General features: G+C 41.8%; 1 protein-coding gene across 1 annotated transcript in view; it reads right to left on the bottom strand.

Moving 5' to 3' along the window:
• LOC115177354 (ER membrane protein complex subunit 2) overlaps window positions 1-22,410 on the bottom strand; it is a 66,325-nt gene that overhangs the window by 20,454 nt on the left and 23,461 nt on the right. Inside the window, exons 4-7 of the mRNA XM_029738052.1 lie at window positions 19,158-19,243; window positions 8,661-8,718; window positions 834-919; window positions 415-474 (exon numbers count right to left, since the gene is read on the bottom strand). Of these exons, the coding sequence (XP_029593912.1) occupies window positions 415-474; window positions 834-919; window positions 8,661-8,718; window positions 19,158-19,243 (290 nt within the window). The remainder of the gene's footprint in view (window positions 1-414; window positions 475-833; window positions 920-8,660; window positions 8,719-19,157; window positions 19,244-22,410) is intronic.

Genomic DNA, 22,410 nt, shown 5'->3' with positions numbered 1-22,410 from the left:
ATTACCCTCCTCTCCATGTGACAAACTTAGACAGGGGCTCAATGCGGACCCCTGGCTGAGTTAGGCATTTCAACGCCCCTCTCCATTGTGCCCATCCTAATACATCCCCTCTGGGATCAAGCCGTCAGTTCAGCCACCGAGACTGGGAGAGAGGAGAGGAGTTACTGCTTACAGACACTCCCTAGTCCGTCTCGCCCCCTGAGTCTGTTAGAAGCTGACAGATATGATAAGGTGCTGCCTCCAGGTCTTGACACCAGGGAGTGCTGGCAAAGCACTAGAGCGAGAATGACCCACACACTCAAACCTGGAAGGGTCACAGGTTTTTCTCACCGCTGGAATAATAAGTCAGTCAAAACGTCACAAGTGATGTAGATAATGAGGTAAACTAATGTGTTTAAGAAATGCGATGATTACTCGTGCTCGTTGATGTAGAGTTCCGACAGCTCGTGCCACGCTTCCTGGTCCCCGACGAACCTGTAAAACAGTGAGAAATTAGGGGTCTCCCGTTGAGGATGCAGTTCAGCACCATCACACCATGCTTTTTAGAACCCTTATTAGCAAGAGGATCATCAACAATAACCTCTCCAATATATAGTACAATAGCTGAAATCTCCACGTTTCAAATCAATCAAAATCGTGGCATTATATGACTAGGCTAACATAGACGGACAGGGCAGACAGGCAGAGCTCCCAAGATGGAGTAGAGTTGAGGGGGTCTCATGGACAGGTTGTGGCCCAGCCCGGATCAAATCGAATGCAAACCCCCTTTTAATTAAAAAGGCCAGGGGAGGTGTGAGGAGATCGTCCAAATCCCCTTGTAAAACACTACTCACTGCTCCAGATACTCGTTGAGCTCGCGGATGGCCTCGGCACTCTTCCCCTGGGCCTTCAGAATCGAGATCTTCCTCTTCCTCGCCGCCTGTGGAGATCGGCATCAACAGAGGATTAGTGAGGTCTTAGCTCCTCAAGTGCTTGACCGAGGAGAGGGGGTCTCCTCAGAGCTCACACAAATAAAAGGGGTACGGGATGTTGGTCAAAGCTACCCCCCTCTCTGCTCCTGGCCGAGCCCATTGGGGATAGGTACCATCAGCTCACAGAACGCCAAGTCTATGGGGAGTGGAGGACTGGAGTGGTGGGAATCAGGATTTGACATTTTCTCTACGGAATCATCAGCCAACAGCGTTGATGTGAAGTGGTGATGTTCAGTACCAAATCATTTCAGTTAAGAGATATCTTAATTTAGGAGAGATATTGACTGCATGAACCAGCCTTACTGAGCACTTTTCTGTTACAGTTCTTCCACAGCGGTGAGAAGCCTCGCTACTTAAAATGCTGATGTCCCTACTATTATTGATATTGTTATGGGGCAACTTTAAATTGATGTGCCAGCATCTCATAAGAGGTAATGGTTAGCTAGGCTATATCTGTGGAAAGAAGAACACAAATCACGAGTCAATGTTTGAGAGTCGGCGTGTGTGAGCTTAGCGTCTGAGATAAAGTGGTGAGTCATCCCCGTCTAATTGGGGAAAACAGGGCCTTACCCCAAACCCAACGGCCAGCGCATTCAGAATGAGCTTCTGAAGCCATGCTAACTTACATCAGCCTCCATTTGCCTTTTCTTTCATTTTGATGTTGAAGTGACCTTAAAGTGGATTAGATTCTCATCAATCTGAATCAGAAAGTATTACGCCTGCTCCTCTGACTTTTCCAGGCGGCGTTTTGGAGGGTGTATGTGTACCTAACAGCGGGCTGCTGTTGCCATTAGAACGGTGCTGCCCTGCCTGCCACGGCCCATTTTATTTATGGACTGGCATTTGATTGAGTGGGGCTTCCTTTCTCCCACACTCATAACCAAAGCCATTGAGAGCTGTGCGTGAGTCACGTCTGAGCCGCCATAAATCTGGGAATCCACTGACACCGCCGTCACAATAAATCCACTTATCCATCACCCTGAAAAAGGGACCTGCACTACAGCCTGGCTATGGTGCTTACTTACACAACACCCCCACACACTAATCTAAAGTCAGACATTTTTTTATAAATATCTAGATTATTGTTGACCTGTATTATTGTTTGCATTTGTTCTAAAATAAACAAATACCATGTGAACTGCTGTTTGAGAGTGGTCCTCACACAATTAAACACAAGCATCATCAAGAAAATATTATTCAAAAGGATGAATTTATAGAGCAATTGGAGTGAGTTGGGGGGGGGCAATCACACCAACTTCCTCTTCTCTCCCCCCTCTACCCATAAAACACATATCTCCTCAAAATATCAAACTATTTTACATGGACCATATTCTACTGGGGCGTGATGCTATGTGAGATTAAGGAATTTTTACTCACTTCTAACCAAATTGCTAACATGTGTATTTTTCCCTGTCCGATACCAAAAATCTGTCAGAACACCAACTTTCAGTGTGATTCTTGCAATGGTAGGCCTACCCCACACCCCTCCTTTCCCCCTTCCTCTCTTCTCTCCCAGTCCTTCATTCCCGATAAAGAACCACTTGGGGCTCACTCAGAACATATGGAAGTTGGTAGCCCCGAAGGAGTCACACAGAACTTTATTAAATGCGGAGCTCTTCCAAACCGCTCCTCCTCTCGCTCTCTCCCCCTCTCCAAACTAATGATCCAGAAGGACCTGGCAGCAGGGATAATCCCACCGTTGTCATGATTCTTTTTTAATTAGGGTTCTCGAGGAGCACTCAGAGCACTGGATTGTTTAAATCACCCCTGGCTCTAACTGAGAAGGACTCACCACAACCCAGGCTCTGACTGTGAGGACTACACTGGACACCTACATAGCCTGTTATAATAATGTTATATAACATACATGGAGGGAGAGATGGAGAGAAGAATACAGAGAAAAAGAAGCGGGGGACCATGAACGACGCTATGTGCCGCTGTTGTGAAATAGCTAGTAGATGAAGGTATTAATGCATTAAAAGCAACACTAAAACATTCAGAGTAAAACATTTGTTTACTGTAAAAAAAATTAACTGTTACACAGATGCTTCAAATGCCTAAGAGCTTAGGGAGTTTTACTTGTATTACTTGGAATCAAAGTATACTAGGCATCCAGAAATCAAATACAGAAGCATTGTCTAAATAGTGTCTAAATCATATGGTTGCAAAGAGCCAATATTTTCAATTTCAACAGGATCTGGTTTCAGCTCAGTAGAAATCTGAGTGAATCTTGACCTCTGTAAAAACTCTTGTCCTACACTCTAATTGCATACAATTCCCATTCAACCTCAGTAAGGGATTCTCAGTGACCTCAATTGCTTTCTCAATAAACACTAGCTGTGTTTCTACACACTAATAAACGATGAAATGAGGGTCGGAATTCCATTTAACAGATTAATCATCCAGTGTCATTTGGACTCCGAATGAATAATTAATGAAGTTACCTTTTGTATGAAAATGTGGTAGACAGACACTAGGCTAGGCTCTAGCTTTTTAGCCAAAGTTCTCAAAGAAAAAGAAAAAAAGACGAGAGAAGCACAAAAATGCATTTACGCAAGCAGACGAGAAATTCTCCAGATCATTGCTGTAGGTATTGGAACACAATAAAACTATGGAAGGGCTCAGAGTTCGACACATTCTTTGGACACCGCCATGGCAGAGAAACCTTGAGCAATTTCTGTTGATTCAACAATTCTGGTTAATGGGTACCACATCTATTCCACAGCCTGTAATTACAACAGCTCAGTTTCCAATCTCCAGCTCGGCATGCTGGGATGCCTCACAAGTCCTTGCTGTGGTCGCCAATTTTCCGCCATTTCTTTGAGCTCCATCCCCTCCTTCATTATACAGAACATGTTAGAGAACATGCTGGACTGGGAGCAGTGGAGATCCTTCATTCAAAGACAGGTGACCTAAATGATGTCAGTCCCCGTCCACACCACACCCTCACCAGCCAGGAAGGGTTGGTGGGAAAAAGCTGGTCTGGAAGACACCAGGGGACAGTGAGGACCAGTTTCCATTCCCGCCCTCAGGTTTAACCGAAAGGGCGCTGGTGTTACGGGTGACATCCACCCAGCCTTTGGAGATCAGGAAACGGACCGATCACATCCCCAGGACATCGCTCTGATTGGCTAGCGAGTACTAGTACCCACCATTCCCACAAAGCTACTATTCCCAAGGCACCTCCCATTTCCCATTGGAGAAGATCTCACTACCCAAAGAATGATTAGGGCAATGCATATTTGAACTAGTTTACCCAATAAGTAAACTATTATGTGTCATAAGTAGAGCTTCTAGAAAGCCTTTGATAATTCAGAACCCGGTAGACTTTCAGCGAAGTCTACCTAAAACATTGTCCTTTGCGAAGGCTGATTTTACTCTCTGCCTTTCCAAGTTCAGTTTAGGGAAACATTTTTGACGGTATACCTGGGTATTTGGAAATGGCCACGGAATGTTTTTTCAATACCGTTTTTTTTATACATTTGAATATTTGCAGGTACCCTTTAAGTAAATACCTGCAGTCAACTTGTGTAATTTGTTAGGAGAAAAAAAAAGATTGCGTTCTTCATTTCACCTGCAACATAATTTTTCATTATGGAGCTTACCGGTAGTCCCCAGTCACATGGCGTTTGTTTACAAGCAGACAACGAGAGACCGGAGCCAGTTATCGAAAGTTAGCTTGAACGATTAAATCTAGCTACCATTACGGAAACTACTTTTGTGACTAGAAACCAGATGGTGGAAACATACTGAAATCTCTCTTCCACCTGTCACAGACACTGGTGTATTGGAGTTCGGCAAAATATGTAGGCTTGGCAATCCACTGGGATTGAACACCTTTGACAAACACCTGACTTGATTGTTTTGACGTAAATGTAAATGTAATTGTTTTATCAAATTTTTATGCCATTTTGTTCTTTAAAACCAGCGAACAAAACTATTACTAATACTTTAGACCCTATTCACTCGTGTTAATTATCTATATTGAACAAAAATACAAACGCAACATTTTACCATTTCAAAGATGTTAATGAGTTACAGTTCATATAAGGAAATAAGGAAATTCATTAGGCCCTAATCTATGGATTTGACATAACTGAGAGGGCATACGCCCACCCACTGGGGAGCAAGACCCAGACAATCACAATTAGTTTTTCAACACAAAAGGGCTTTTTTACAGACAAAAATACTCCTCAACTTCATCAGCTGTCCGGGATGACTGATCTCAGATGATTCCGCTGGTGAAGAACCCAGATGTGGAGGTCCTGGGCGGCTGGCGTGGTTACAAGTGGTCTGCGGTTGTGAAGCCGGTTGGAAGTACTGCAAAAATACTCTAAAATTACATTGGAGGCGGCTTATGGTAGAGAAATGAAAATGTAATTATCTGGCAACAGCTTTGGTGGACATTCCTGCAGTCAGCATGCCAATTGCACGCTCCCTCAAAACTTGAGACATATGTGGCATTGTGTGGTGTGACAAAACTGCACATTGTAGAGTGGCATTTTATTGTAATGATTATGCTGTTTAATCAGATTCTTGATATACCACACCTGTCAGGTGGATGTATTATTTAGGCAAAGGAGAAATGCTCACTAACAGGGATGTCAACACATTGGAAAGAAATAAGGTTTTTGTGCGTATGGAAAATTTCTGGGACCTTTTATTTCAGCTCATGACACCAACAATTTACATGTCGCATTTATATTTTTGTTAAGTTGTTATTGCTGAGGTTGTGGAAGTGCCTACACTGGCAACTTGACGACCAAAAGCAGTTGCTCTGGAGCCATCACGGCCTATACAAACTAACTTGCGCTTCCCTTCCCACCACCTGTCTTGTCTTCCATGACAGAGTATTCAATGTGCTTATAATTGAAATAGGACATGGTGGATCTAACCTGTGTAAAACAAATAGATCTCTCATTTTAATAGAAGAACGAACAGTGTGACTGGTTTAGTCCAACAGAAACAGAGTAAAATAAAGAATGACGGTAAATGACAAAGTGAAGAAGGTGTAAAGGGGTCTGAACGAGGGGGAGCAGACAGTTACACTCCAGGGAACCGATAGAGATGAGGGGGCAATTCTTCCACACCAGAAAGAAGGGGAGGTGACTGCATCAGAGCATACCCAAGTTTATTGATTTTGTCAGCAAGGCCTCCGTTTGTTTGAAACAGACAGTTGGTGAGGTGCAGAATCCTCACATGGTGTCCAAAGAACAAATGTTTATGCTTCGTCTCTCACACTTTGCCAGCCAAGAGAAAATGTTTAATATATCTAAGCAAGTCCATGTGTCGGGGCAACGGAGAAGCTTGTCGAACGTCTACAGGAGGACTGCCAAAACAAATAAGGTCATGGTTTCTTTTGAAAACCCTTTAAAACATGTATTTTCTTGCGTGGCCACATGTCCTTATGGAAACAATTAACAGCAGGTACAATGTGTTTTGGGTTGGTGGTCAGGGATTGGCAGAACACTGGATAGACATGGTCTTGCAAGTCATTCAGCTGAAATTTTATATAAATTGAGAGAAGATTGTATGGAACTTAAGGCTATACCCATTTATAATCTGACGGACTCAAATGGTTAACTGATGTGTAAACTAGAGCGTTGCATTTGTTGGAAAAACAGTTTTGTTACATCACTATGATAATGCAGACTAATTGGCAGATAGACATATGACACACAAAAGACAACATATGAATAGAACTGATACAGCAAGTGGCGGTCAAGATAGTGGGAAAGTAGCAGCATTGTCAGAGCCCAGATGCTCTACAAATCTCACAGTGCATTGTGCATTGGCCTAAGATATAATATAACAAGAACTTGAGTAAAAGTCAAACGGCTTCCTGTATCTGTGTCTACAGTTTAGAAGTGAACGGTGGGCTTTACACCTGAAGAAGGGATGCACATTTCGATCAATTTTGCTGTCGACTAACCGACACTAATTAACCTGTCAACAAACTGAAGAAAAAAAAAAGAAAAATTCATAAAAAAATACAAATCCAGACAGTAAAATTGTGACTAACAGAAAATACTATGCATGCATACAAGAAATTGACATTTTTCATTAAGAGAACCACGCAACAATAGCAAGCCTATCGTCTTTCAGTCAAAAGGCTATAGCCTATTATTGAACATGGAACTCCAGTAATGAAGCAGCTAATAAAACTGCATTTTCAAAATTCAATTTGCGGAAAACCCCGTTCTAAACAGCCCACCTAATGAGAGCGGTTCCACATGTGACAGATGAAAATCTCAGTTAGAAACATAGAACGAGGGGGACTCTAATAGCAACAACTAGGATGGTCTCTGGCTTCTGAACAACAAAAGAAAGTTATGAAAACCAATAGAACAGGAGAGAAATGCTGGTTAATGGCATGAGGAAGTCAAAATAATTGCTTCCACGTTTCTATGGATGGATTTAGGCTACTAGGCTACTTTGAAGCAAGGTAAGACATGGCTCATTATTTGAAGTAAAGTAAACCGTTCAGGTTTCAAACAATTATACTGCCTCAAGCTCACATTGCAAAATGGTGGGTGACGCACTGATAACCTGCCTACAGCCTATGCACTCAAATGACGAAAGGGAGGCGCGTTTTAATTGCGAGTTGAGATTGAGAAACAAAAATATTAGCTCTTTTTAATCCTAGCCATCAAAATCGTAGCCGTGGGCTTACAAAAGCATGTTTCACTCAAGCTCTCGCAGTCTCAGTGCAGAATTAAACGTTTATCCACATTTCTCCAAACATAACATTTCGAAGTTGCTCCAAACATTACATTTCAAAGTGCTTTTGACACCTTGGGTTGATCCTGCTGTTCTTTATTGTTCCATTTCTTCAAATGTCAAATTTAGAAGGATTAAGTTTAGGCACTCATTCCCGAATGGTACAGGTAAGGGTTAAGGTTTGGGAACGGGTTAAAGCGAAACCATAATAAAAAAAAAAAAATAAAAAAAAAAATAAAAACTGTGTCCACCACTGGGATAGAACACAGAACCTTCTGATCCGGAGTCATGGGATTAGGCACATCCCCATCACCCTAGCAAAACCAAAATAACATGGTAATAGCGCTCACTGTTGCCCCAAGGACATGGATAGACGTCCAATTTCGAAGTCAAACTTGAACGATCTCCCTGGTTTCACTCCAGTACCAGCTTTCTGAGGAGCTACTCTTGTTTTACAGCTGATTGGCTATTCCACTCCTCAAACAAAGTTATGTATGCTGTGCGCGTGTGATAATGTACACGATGACTAACGAAAATACACAAGCGCCAATTTAATACCACTCAATTATGAAAATGTACTCGAACTGATAAGCATTTTCACGACAGTAATGGAGGACGTAATACAGGAGCACAGTCCTGCTCACCCCAGAAGGGGTCTAAGAACTACCTATTTATCACCGTCTTCAAAGAGCAGGCATTTATTTTAGCCTTAGTTCCACCCAACATGTCCAACACTGCCTAAGAACATGAACCACTCCCCCCCTCTACCACTCCCTCAAACACTTGTCATTTGTGTGGGTGAGAGCCTGATCAGCAATGTGGTTGAGGTCAAAAAGGCCAAGGGAAGTTTAACTAAGCAAACTCGCACCGCTAATACCAAAACTTTACAGCAGATTCAAAAGCTGTCCAAAAAGTTCAGACAACACCTGTAACAAAATAAGAATAAAGTGTGTGTTTTTCCTCACTTACCGTATTGGTGGGATCGTCTTGCAGTATTGAATCATACTGCTTGCTGGCATCCTCGTACCTTCAAAAGGCAGAAGAGAAAGAAGAAAAAAAAAAAGGACTCACCAGTCAAGACAAATTAGGTGGTGGGGAAATCAAACAGAGTTCAAGGCAATCAAGTTTCTGTACACAATGCAGCCGGTCTCTATGGTTACACTGTGAACCCTTGCCAAAATCAGCAGTGATCTAAAAGAGGAAATAAACAGTCATTACTGTTGCTGCTCAAATAGCCTGCGTTGTGAGAGGCTTACGCCACTTAACAATGAGTTAAGAAACCAATACATAAGAGTAGGGAAGCAACCTGATTTGAAGAGTGTATACACAATTATTGCCTTTGATTTGTTTAAAGGTGAATCCAATCAATCTGTTCAGTTTCATTTTAAAGGCCTTTCTTCTGAGCCGTGTAGAATAATAGCCTACCTTCCATTACATACAAGTCTGATCAGAGTTATATTCAAGACAATGTGTGTTTTAAAGTTACGGGGCAAAGGGGGAATCCATACGATTCTGTTTAAAATGAGTGAGTTATGAACTGTAAATATCAAACCATGCAGAAATTTCCTGGCAACAGGGAGGTGGGGAGGCGTGTTCACTTCACTTGTCATGTCAAATCATGGGTCCGCAGGGATGATTTTGAACTTGTTTTTTTTATTAGAGGCGAACTGCAATGCTAACGGTTTAGCAGCCAAAAAGCCGGGGCTCCCTGATCAAAACCTGTTCTGCCCACCACAACCTACAACAGAAGCAACTCTGTTTCCCATTAGTAGTGAGCAGCCCCACTTCCAGTGCCACTCCTTCACTCACATCCACTTTATTACTCTACTGCACTCTGGGAGATTTCAGATGGCACCAGGCAACCACTCCTGAGCCACTTTGATATGCTTTATTTACTGGGGGGGCCTCAACGAGACACAGTGTGTGTGTGTGTGTGTGTGTGGGGGGGATAGTTAGTTGTTTGAAGCTGTGTCATTCCAGTGTACCTCCGCCTGAAGCCAATTAGAGGCCAGTGTGTGCCATTTATTTAATCTGACAGTGCAGGAGCAATCATTCTCAATTATCACATCAACTCTGACATAACAGATAAACGAGTCATGGTGATCAGTGGTGGTAAACAGATTGAATTACCCTTACTCCAGATCCAGTCAAAAATACTGTGTTTATCTTGTTCCCTTTCTGTTTTTATGAATCACATTTGCAGATTTAAAAATAAACCGTGCTTAGAAGAAACAAAGCTGAAACTGTGGTGGCATGTCAATATTTACAGGCAGGCAAGACCTCGCCTCTCAGCTCGCAGACGAAAAGCACAACAAGAGAATGAAAAAAATAGAAAAAACGGAAGATTGAGGGACCCCCAGAATAGCAGTGGGAGCAAACCACTTCCTTCCTGGGGAATCCCTCGCTCAGGCTAAAAGGGCCGAGCACTCAAACATTCACTTATTTTTTTCTTCCCCTTTTTGCCAGTGGAATGGTTGTTTCCAACACAAACAGAGAGCCCACCACACACACACACCCAGACCATCGTACCACTTAGGATCTACAGTACACCCCACCCCCCTTTACCACGGGCCTATAGGGTAAATTCTGTTTAATTCAATCACTTTCTGACAGCATCCCTTTTGACTTAAACTAAACTTTCCATACGTTTGCACATGGAAAAAGTGGTCAGAAAGTGACTTTTTGGACTTGAATGCCAAAACATTCAGGAGATAAAGGTGCTCAAAGTGCAACCATTATCCATACCATGTCTTCATCACTGGAAAAGATCAACAGTTGAGTTTGAGACAGTTTAAAAGCTTACAAAAAGCGGTCAAACTTTTAATTATTTATTGAAAAAAAGGTTTTGTAATAAAAAATAAATAAACCTTTAATGTCAATTATCTAAAAACACAAACTCCAGATTTCCTTCCATATTTGCATATGTTGTAGCTTAGACCCTATTTCACATCTGAGGTTTTTGTGTTGTGCCCGCCATCGGCTGAGACAACATGCTCTTGAATACAGGGTGAGTGCCATTTAGGGCTGACCCCATTTAGTCGACAGGTCGATTGTTTGGTCTATAGGCTGTTGGTCGACAGAGATATTTTTAGTCGAGCGGTCGCAAATTGTTTACATTTTTTGATGGCACAAAAGACACCTGTCTGACTTGTGCCTGTCTCAGCGGACTTATCTATTGCAGAGGCCATGGGGATGGCACTGTGAATCACTCTAAGACAGTGGTTCCCAACCAGAGGTACTAGGACCCCTGGGGGTACTTGGCCTATCCACAGGGGGTACTTGAGAAGAACCATGAGACCATAGGCTTACTGATAAAAATGCACATGGGGGGGTACTTCAGGGGTACTGCGGCAGAGAAAGATGCAATTGTTGGTTCAGTAAGTGAAAAGGGTTGGGAACCATTGCTCTAAGACATCCAGTGCCTTCAGAAAGTATTCATACCCCTTGACTTATTCCACATTTTGTTGTGTTACAGCCTGAATTCAACATGGATTAAATCGATTAATTCTCACCCATCTACACACAATAACACATACTGACAAAGTGAAAACATGTTTTTAGACATTTTTGCAAATTGACTGAAAATGAAATACAGAAATATCACAGTCAATACTTTGTAGAAGCACCTTTGAGCGGCGATTACAGCTTTAAGTCATCGAGAGTATGTCTATCAGCTTTGCACATCTGGATTTTTTTTACCATTCTTTCTTGCAGATTCTCCCAAGTTCTGTGAAGTTAGATGGGGAGCGGCAGTGAACAGCAATCTTCAAGTCTTTCCACAGATTTTCAAATGGGATTCAAGTCTGGGCTTCGACTGGGACACTTAAGGACTTTCACATTCTTGTTCTGAAGCCATTCCAGCGTTGCTTTGGCTGTCTGCTTAGGGCCATTGTCCTGTTGGAATATAAATCTTTGCCACAGTCTAAGGTCGTTTGCACTCTAAAGCAGGTTCTCATCAAGGATTTGCCTGTATTTGGCTTCCTTCATTGTTCCCTCAACCCTTACCAGTCTCCCAGTCCCTGCCACTGAAAAGAATCCCCATAGCACGATGCTGCCTTATCCTCTCTCGTGTGCCTTTTTGCAAAGTCAAGGCATGCAGTCTTGTGCTTTTTCCTCTGGAGTGGCTTACGTCTGGCCATTCTCCCATAAAGCCCAGATTGGTGAAGTGCTATCGAGACTGTTGTCCTATTGACAGGTTCTCCCATCTCAGCCAAAGAACTCTGTAGATCTGTCAAAGCAGTCATTGGGTTCTTGGTCACTTCCCTGACCAGGGTCCTTCTTGCCCCGTTGCGGAGTTTGGTCGGACGGCCAGCTCTAGGCAGAGTCTGGATAGTTCTATATTTTTTCCATTTCCCATGGAGATAATTTTGCTCTTGGAAACTTTCAACACTCTAGAAATTGTTTTATACCCTTCCCCAGATATACAGTACCAGTCAAAAGTTTGGACACACCTACTCATTCAAGTTTTTTTTTTATTACTATTTTCTACATTGTAGAATAATAGTGAAGTCATCAAAACTATGGAATCAAGTAGTAACCAAAAAAAAGTGTTAAACAAATCTAAATATATTTTATATTTTTGATTCTTCAAAGTAGCCACCCTTTGCCTTCATGACAGCTTTGCACACTCTTGGCATTCTCTCAACCAGCTTCCCCTGGAATTATTTTCCAAAAGTCTTGAAGTTTCCACATATGCTGAGCACTTGTTGGCTGCTTTTCCTTCACTCTGCGGTCCAACTCATCCCAAAACATCTCAATTGGGTTGAGGTCGGATGATTGTGGAGGCCAGGTCATTTGACGCAGCACTCCATCACTCTCCTTCTTGGTTAAATAGCCCTTACACAGCCTGGAGGTGTGTTGGGACATTGTCCTGCTGAAAAACAAATGGTAACAGAATAGGTAACAGAATAAAAAATACAATAAAAATGTCATTAGTTGATGTTACTGTAGGCTATATGTAAAACAAAAAAACCCATCAAAAACACATTAATTCAAGCGTTCAATACATTTTATTTGTGGAAATAGAGACGAATATATTGATAAAAGTCAACTTGTCCGAGAGAGATTTACATGGTTATCAAAACATCACGCCAGGGTAAAGCCTACACTAAACACAGCCCTTATTTTAAGTGTTTAAAAAAATTACTATGGGAAAAATGAATGGTGGAAACCATTTCCCCATTTGACCGCTAGGTTTTATGGGTATTATGACACCTCCATTGTGGGGCTCTATTAGGCCTACTTAAGACAAAATATTTTTAAAAGTCTGCAGTATAGTTGCAGATTCTAGTTGACAGATTGTATATGCTTGTCAACAGCCGCTGCAGTGGAGCTCTCCAAGGTGATGAACTGAATTTTCACGAGTGCTTTCTCCCGCATTGGACAGAGGTCGCTCTCTGCCGTTCTGAAACAATCTTCGGTGTGCTGTTGAATTGGCGCAATCCTGGTTTGCATGTTAAACAACATAATCCTTCATTTTCACTTGGCCTTCTCAAATAAAGTTAAAACAAGACTTATCGTGTAGCCTATTACCGACAACTTCCAGAGCGTAATGGTAGAATCTGCGAAGGCCAGAAGTACCGAAAGTAACAACAATTCTAGTACCTAACCGTTTTTCATGTTATTGTATCAAAAAGGTACAGAGGTTTCGGTATACCGTGCAACGCTAGCGTGTGCCGTTGAACATTTTCTTCACAACAAACATAGGCTCATTCTGTTCAGAACAAGCCATGTCATCTTGTAACCCTACATCAAACATAGTGATCACAAATGTTGGCATTGTATATGACATGAGTTTTAAGATTTGGAAATGTGAAGTGCACATTTGGACTGACTGGTGTTTGGCTAGCTTGTATGACATCAATGAGGTATTTATTATAAATCTTCAATGTCTCATCTTAATTTACAGCATTTCTCTCCCTCACACAACAACAAAAAATTGCAAAAGTTGCCCAATTACTGGGAGGGAAGGGGCAACTTCTTGTCGTGCGCGTTGCTCAAATTCAGAATGGCTGTCAGTCAGAGCTCTAGCATGTTACTGTACAGCCACTACGTTCCAATTTAGGCGCTTATTAGTGCCCAAATCTTCCATTATAAACCCGTATACGGGTACGGGTGTGAAGGGTTAAAGAATCAGACAAGCACAGTACATATAATTGATTTTATTAAAACACATAGGGTGTGTCTATATGGAAAAATACACGTTATTCTATTTTTTTTATAAATAAAACGTTTTTTTTGTTGTTGTTTTTTTTGTAGGTGACAGCCCTAGTGTTATTTCAAGCATAGCAATATAATTAATATAATGGACAAATTCCTTCAGACCACTGCAATTTAGCCAGTACATCATCGAAATGTAAAATGAATTGACATTTTTTATTTCTAATTACTGCCACAAATATGACCACCGGTTCACCCACCAGTGAATTTCATGCCTTTTCTATTACAGTATCTACATTTCTATGATTTCAATAGGTTTCTTATGGAGGATTGACATTATAATTTAAAATAACATATTCCAATTCAAGTCAACATTCTCTGATGTGTGGACCTCCAACCATCTGTGGTACCATTTGAAAGTTGAAATGTTATTCCCATTTTAGTACATTTATCAGCCAAAACATGACAACCAACCTGTGTTCAAGAGAATGTTGCCTCTCAACTGATGGCGGGCACAACACAAAACTTAGATTATGTAAAATAGGATCTAAGATAAAACATTAGTTTTTTTTATTTAACCTTTATTTCATTAGGCAAGTTAGTTCAGAACAAATACACTGCTCAAAAAAATAAAGGGAACACTAAAATAACACATCCTAGATCTGAATGAATGAAATAATCTTATTAAATACTTTTTTCTTTACATAGCTGAATGTGCTGACAACAAAATCACACAAAAATAAATCAATGGAAATCGAATTTATCAACCCATGGAGGTCTGGATTTGGAGTCACACTCAAAATTAAAGTGGAAAACCACACTACAGGCTGATCCAACTTTGATGTAATGTCCTTAAAACAAGTCAAAATGAGGCTCAGTAGTGTGTGTGGCCTCCACGTGCCTGTATGACCTCCCTACAAATGCCTGGGCATGCTCCTGATGAGGTGGCGGATGGTCTCCTGAGGGATCTCCTCCCAGACCTGGACTAATGCATCCGCCAACTCCTGGACAGTCTGTGGTGCAACGTGGCGTTGGTGGATGGAGCGAGACATGATGTCCCAGATGTGCTCAATTGGATTCAGGTCTGGGGAACCGCCGGGCCAGTCCATAGCATCAATGCCTTCCACACTCCAGCCACATGAGGTCTAGCATTGTCTTGCATTAGGAGGAACCCAGGGCCAACCGCACCAGCATATGGTCTCACAAGGGGTCTGAGGATCTCATCTCGGTACCTAATGGCAGTCAGGCTACCTCTGGCGAGCACATGGAGGGCTGTGCGGCCCCCCAAAGAAAGGCCACCCCACACCATGACTGATCCACCGCCAAACCGGTCATGCTGGAGGATGTTGCAGGCAGCAGAACGTTCTCCACGGCGTCTCCAGACTCTGTCACGTCTGTCACATGTGCTCAGTGTGAACCTGCTTTCATCTGTGAAGAGCACAGGGCGCCAGTGGCGAATTTGCCAATCTTGGTGTTCTCTGGCAAATGCCAAACGTCCTGCACGGTGTTGGGCTGTAAGCACAACCCCCACCTGTGGACGTCGGGCCCTCATACCACCCTCATGGAGTCTGTTTCTGACCGTTTGAGCAGACACATGCACATTTGTGGCCTGCTGGAGGTCATTTTGCAGGGCTCTGGCAGTGCTCCTCCTGCTCCTCCTTGCACAAAGGCGGAGGTAGCGGTCCTGCTGCTGGGTTGTTGCCCTCCTACGGCCTCCTCCACGTCTCCCGATGTACTGGCCTGTCTCCTGGTAGCGCCTCCATGCTCTGGATACTACGCTGACAGACACAGCAAACCTTCTTGCCACAGCTCGCATTGATGTGCCATCCTGGATGAGCTGTACTACCTGAGCCACTTGTGTGGGTTGTAGACTCCGTCTCATGCTACCACTAGAGTGAAAGCACCACCAGCATTCAAAAGTGACCAAAACATCAGCCAGGAAGCATAGGAACTGAGAAGTGGTCTGTGGTCACCACCTGCAGAACCACTCCTTTATTGGGGGTGTCTTGCAAATTGCCTATAATTTCCACCTGTTGTCTATTCCATTTGCACAACAGCATGTGAAATTTATTGTCAATCAGTGTTGCTTCCTAAGTGGACAGTTTGATTTCACAGAAGTGTGATTGACTTGGAGTTACATTGTGTTGTTTAAGCGTTCCCTTTATTTTTTTGAGCAGTGTACTTACTTACAATGACGGCCTACACCGGCCAAACCCGGACGACACTGGGCCAATTGTGCGCCGCCCTATGGGACTCCCAATCATGGCCAGTAGTGATACAGGCTGGATTCGAACCAGGGTGTCTGTAGTGACGCCTCTAGCATTGAGATGCGTTTTTAGATTTAAAAAAAAATCATTATGAAGGAAAAAGGAAACCGCACACTGCTCTTGATAGTATCACTGATATTTAATAAGCTTACGTATCGGCCTCACGGCCTTCGTCAGAGCTTTTGTGAAATTTCTGAAAACAGCAGCTCTATGTAGACCTAGCCCCACCCACATCTGTTCCACACAGGAAAACGGTTTCAAATAAATGATATCATTACGTGTCCCACCACCCATGTTATTTACATCATTAAATGTCCATGTGGGCTCTGCTATGTCGATAAGACCTCCCGCTCTCTCAAACAGAGAATTAGTGAACATAAAAGGTCAATCAGGCAAAACGACAGGGATTATCCAGTCGCAGTACATTTTAATGACCTAAAACATGACATTTCTACCTTTAGATTTTGTGGCATAGAGAAAGTTAAGATATCAGACAGGGGAGGTGATATTAACAATACTCTGAGCAAAAGAGAATGTTTTTGGATTTTCACCCTCCATACATTATTTCCTAAAGGACTTAATGATGAAATGCCTATGCATGTTATGTTGTGAATTTGAACATGCATTATGTGCCTATTTAAGATTACTCTGATGTTTTTCGTATGATGTACCCAATGATTAATGAAAACTTGCTATGTCCTCATTGTGGTTTTACGGACGTGTTCAATGCATCTTATTTATACACTTTTGTAGTGTTTGTGAAATGCATATTGTTATGTTTGGTAGCACTTATTTATTTTTCCTTTGCCTCCAACCCCTTTCCATGCGTGGAACGGATGTGGGTGGGGCTAGGTCTACATAAAGGTACTGTTTTCAGAAAATTCACAAAAGCTCTGACGAAGGCCGTGAGGCCGATACGTAAGCTTATTAAATATCAGTGATACAATCAAGAGCAGTGTGCGGTTTCCTTTTTCCTTCATCCTGTTTCAACTGTTGCCATGCACCTGCAATTTGATTGCTCAGATGTGCGAGTGCCTTTAGAATTTGTTTTAAATCATTATAAAAAATAGTTTGACAACCCTGTTTGTAAGATTTTAAATTCTATAAATCTCAACTGCTTTTCTTTTCCAGTGATGAAGACATAGAAGTCTCAATGGGTCAACTTTGAAAGGGAAATGAGAGGGAAAGGGGATACCTAGTCAGTTGCACAACTGAATGCATTCAACCGAGCACCTTTATCTCTTGAATGTTTTGGCATTCATGTCCAAAGTCACTTTCTGAGCACTTCTGCAATGGGCAAACACAGTTGAAGTCAGAAGTTTACATACACCTTAGCCAAATACATTTAAACTCAGTTTTTCACAATTCCTGACATTTAATCCTAGTAAAAATTCCGTCTTAGGTCAGTTAGGATCACCACTTTATTTTAAGAATGTGAAATGTCAGAATAATGGTAAAGAGAATGATTTATTTTAGCTTTTATTTATATCATCACATTCCCAGTGGTTCAGAAGTTTACATAATCTGAATTTGTATTTGGTAGCATTGCCTTTAAATTGTTTAACTTGGGTCAAACTTTTCAGGTAGCCTTCCACAAGCTTCCCACAATAAGTTGGGTGAATTTTGTCCCATTCCTCCTGAGAGAGCTGGTGTAACCGAGTAAGGTTTGTAGGCCTCCTTGCTCGCACACACTTTTTCAGTTCTGCCCACATATTTTCTATAGGATTGAGGTCAGAGCTTTGTGATGGCCACTCCAATACCTTGACTTTGTTGTCCTTAAGCCATTTTGCCACAACTTTCTAAGTATGCTTGGGGTCATTGTCCATTTGGAAGACCCACTTGCCACCAAGCTTTAACTTCCTGACTGATGTCTTGAGATGTTGCTTCAATATATCCACATAATTTTCCTGCCTCATGATGCCATCGATTTTGTGAAGTGCACCAGTCCCTCCTGCAGCAAAGCACCCCCAAAACATGATGCTGCCACCCCCGTGCTTCACGGTTGGGATGGTGTTCTTCAGCTTGCAAGCCTCCCCCTTTTTCCTCCAAACATAATGGTCAATATGGCCAAACAGTTCTATTTATGTTTCGTCAGACCAGAGGACATTTCTCCAAAATGTACGATCTTTGTCCCCATGTGCAGTTGCAAACCGTAGCCTGGCTTTTTTATGGCGGTTTTGGAGCAGTGGCTTCTTCCTTGCTGAGCGGCTCTCAGGTTATGTCGATATAGGACTCGTTTTACTGTGGATATAAATACTTTTGCACCTGTTTCCTACAGCATCTTCACAAGGTCCTTTGCTGTTGTTCTGGGATTGATTTGCACTTTTCACATCAAAGTATGTTCATCTCTAGGAGACAGAACGCGTCTCCTTCCTGAGCGGTATGACGGCTATGTGGTCCCATGGTGTTTATACTTGCGTACCATTGTTTGTACAGATGAACATGGTACCTTCAGGCGTTTGGAAATTGCTCCCAAGGATGAACCAGACTTGTGGAAGTCTACAATGTTTTTTCTGAGGTCTTGGTGATTTCTTTTGATTTTCCCATGAAGCAAATAGGCACTGAGTTTGAAGGTAGGCCTTGAAATACATCCACAGGTACACCTCCAATTGACTCAAATTATGTCAATTAGCCTATCAGAAGCTTCTAAAGCCATGACATCATTTTCTGGAATTTTCCAAGCCGTTTAAAGGCATAGTCAACTTTGTGCATGTAAACTTCTGACCCACTGGAATTATGATACAGTGAGTTATAAGTGAAATAGTCTGTAAACAATTGTTGGGAAAATTACTTGTGTCATACACAAAGTAGATGTCCTAACCGACTTGCCAAAGCTATAGTTTGTTAACAAGAAATTTGTTGAGTAGTTGAAACACTTAGGTTGGAGTCATTAAACTAGTTTATGTAAACTTCCGACTTCAACTGTATGTATGGAAGGTTTCGTTCAAATCAAAAGGGATGCTGTCAAAAAAGTGATTGAATTCAAATGGATTTACCCTTTAGTCTTTCGGCCATATTACAGTGAGACTCTGAAGCTTACTTTTCCAAAGCCTCCAGCCGCATGCCTGCTAATCGCTTCACTCGTTGGCTACCTGGGAACTGCCTCTTCAGTTCCTGTAGACAAGTCTGCAAGGGAAGTGGGCAGAGGGGAGGTGCAATTAGAGTTGGCTGGCTGACACATACACTTTCTACTACTTAAAGCCCCCATGCAGTCTTTGTAATTGTATTTTTAAATCACTGCAAATGATCACTCTGTTTATTTCATGAAAATAACATTTTACATTTACATTCTAGTCAGTTAGCAGACGCTCTTATCCAGAGCGACTTACAGTTAGTGCACTCAACTTAGAGATTCTCCGGTACTTTTGTCAACTTTCTTGCCAGTAGTTCTGAAACTAGCACTCACGAGCCAAAAGTGGTCCCCTGAAAATTGCGTACTACGTCACATATGTGCCTCACGTCATTGCTCTCTCTCTATCGGTCTCTCTCTGCTGTTTTCACTGTGCCGTTGGGTACGCCCCGCAGATAACGCTGGGCGGGCCTCTTGATAGCGGTCACTCAAATGAGAGGGGCTGAAGCTCATTGGCAAGAACTCAAATTGCTAAGGGGCTGGCCCACATGGGGGGAAATGTAGGGAAAAAGGCATAGCACAGCTTCAAGAAAACAGTCGCCTTCAAACTAGGGATTTCATGACCACCCCTCCGTAAAATGTATGCACGCATGACTTTGGATAAAAACATGTGCTAAATGGCATATATTATTATATCATGGCTAATTGAGATAAAACTGTAATTACGCTCATAGATTATGCATGTATGAACTACACATTGACACATCCAGACCGTAGACTCCAAAGTATGTCTTATTGGCTGACTACGCACACTGCTCGCGCGCGCACCAACAAGCGTCTGCATTGCCAAGGGCTAAAATAGAAGTCGGTTCTATTTCTGACGCAGATCGCGCTGCAAGTCCTACCTCTCCCATCTCCTCATTGATTTATAGAAGAAGGTACCCACGTGCCATTTCCTCATTGGTTATACCCACGTGGGTGACTGAAAGACGAACGAGGTCAGTGGCAGAAATGCACCTAATTTATGAAAGTTGCCAATCGCAATATATAGTCAAGAAAAGAAAAGGCCTGGAAGGAGGAGAGATGACTAGAAACTATTCGGTTGACCGTTTTATGTGTGGATTAATTGGTGGAGTAGAAGACCTTGTGTTTTTCAGGTAAAATAACAACTCAATGTTTATATCCCAGGACAAATTAGCTACCAACAGCAAGCTAGCTAAATAGGTAAAATTAGCTAGCAAGTGAAAGCTAGCTAGCTAAATTGCCATACATTTTTAATGCTTTTCGACCTGTCCCCAAATTAATATAATTGGTTCAGAGTTTGTTTTGATATTTTAACCTGCGTGTTGTGATCGCGTTTGGTGTGGGGGGGACAAAATAAGTAAACAGCTGATCAGAGTAGAGAGGGGGACAATTTACTACAACGTACTGGACAATATCAATGTTCAGGTGAGAGCCAGGTTTGACCACTCCGGTAAACTTAATTTCTTTGGCTTAGTGGACTGCAACATTGTTCAAACAATGTCACAAAAGTTAAACACCAGCAACTGGTGGTCATTGTTCAGAATAATCAGATCAGATTTTGTCATGCTGTGGGGAAAAACTCCATCCTGAAAAGGCTGACATTCCAGGAGTGTTTTTTCAAAAAGCTCTTACACTAAAAGGGCATTATCATAAATTCACAATTTAAGTGTTTTTTTCAACCTCAGTATGGAAATATCATACAAAAAAAGAAAAAAGGTCTTTTTGACCGCACTGCCCCTTTAAACACAAACAAATATACTGTATCCATGTAAAACATGAATGGTTTTGAGATGTCATATGCAGTGGGTTTTTTGTGACGTAATCCAGTCCGCCCAGACAATTGAGAGGGATAGTTGATTTCCATTCATGGGATCCATGATAAAAGATCACAGTCCTGAAGAAATTATGTGAAAATCAGCAGTTGACGTGGTTGAAGATCATGTTGGCTTGTGGCTACCCACAATTCACCACTTGCTACTATAAAAAGGAGAGGCAGGATGCTGTTTACGGTGAGTTTTTTTTCTCCCGTCTCTATGAGGTAACTGGAGATTGTTTTTTCACACACTCATGAGAGGTGAGGAATGGTTATCGTCACGTCCAACGATATCCTGGATGAGATGGAAAATCTGTTCTGCAGCCCGGATCATTTGACCTATCCAACTACAGTCGTGATCTTTCTCACTGGCAGCAGGTGATTGGACAACTTTACGTAATCTCATTTTGTCTTCGCCAATATTCTTTGCAATGCATAGGGAATCCTTGCAAAACATCTTCATATACTATTTCCCCATCACCCATAAAATAATTCGTTTTTTTATGCATCACTGAATTTTATGCAGGTATGAGCAAAACTGACAGGACATTAACTAGGCTTCAATAGTACATTTAGCCAGTTCAAATCAGTCCAGAACAGTGGGAAAATGCCATAGGTTCCTGTTCTTTGCAGTGAAAATGCACGTTTTGATTTAAATCAAACTAAGCAAGAACAATGTTATATTTCCAAAATGCGAATTTGATTGAATTCCAATCCAAACGCACAGGGTAATGCCATTGGTTCCTGCTCTTTGCAGTGAAAATGCACCTTTTGATTCAAATCAAAATAAGCAGGAACAATGTTATAATCCACAATGCGAATTTGATTGAATTCCAATCCAAAATGTATTGGATCATCAAAACATAATACATTGACTGTTAATACAGTATTAGTTCTGACTGTGACACAAGGTGCTTTCTTCTTGTTCTACTGGATCATAGGAAGGACAGGAGATGGCCTTAAGTGATGCCTCAACAGGAATCGGGATTAGGCCTCTCCTAGGCATGCTAGGCCTCTCCTAGCATGCTTCTTTTCAACTGTGGGCATTCACTTCAAACTTTTCACCTGCATTTGCATATGAGAATATCTTGAACAGGAAAATTATGAATTTCTGCTATCTAAGCATGGTTTCTTATCAACCCAGAAACTCATAACTCACTAAATTACGATTCAGTCCTAAAATGAGTAAAACAGAATAATCTCATTCTATCACGTGCTGGATTTGCAAATAATCAAATCAGACCTTAAAAATAAACTGGACAAAACACTAATTAGAAATAACTGTGGTTTTAAATTCCCAATGTTATATTAGAAAAGTGTGGTGGTCTTACCTTTTTGCTCTCGTCATATTAAATGTAATACATTTTCATAAAGCCCTTGAATCCT

The sequence above is a fragment of the Salmo trutta genome, chromosome 37 (assembly GCF_901001165.1).
Source record: "Salmo trutta chromosome 37, fSalTru1.1, whole genome shotgun sequence".
In the NCBI taxonomy this organism is placed as follows: Eukaryota; Metazoa; Chordata; class Actinopteri; order Salmoniformes; family Salmonidae; genus Salmo; species Salmo trutta.
This window is presented reverse-complemented; position numbering and strand designations above follow the sequence as displayed.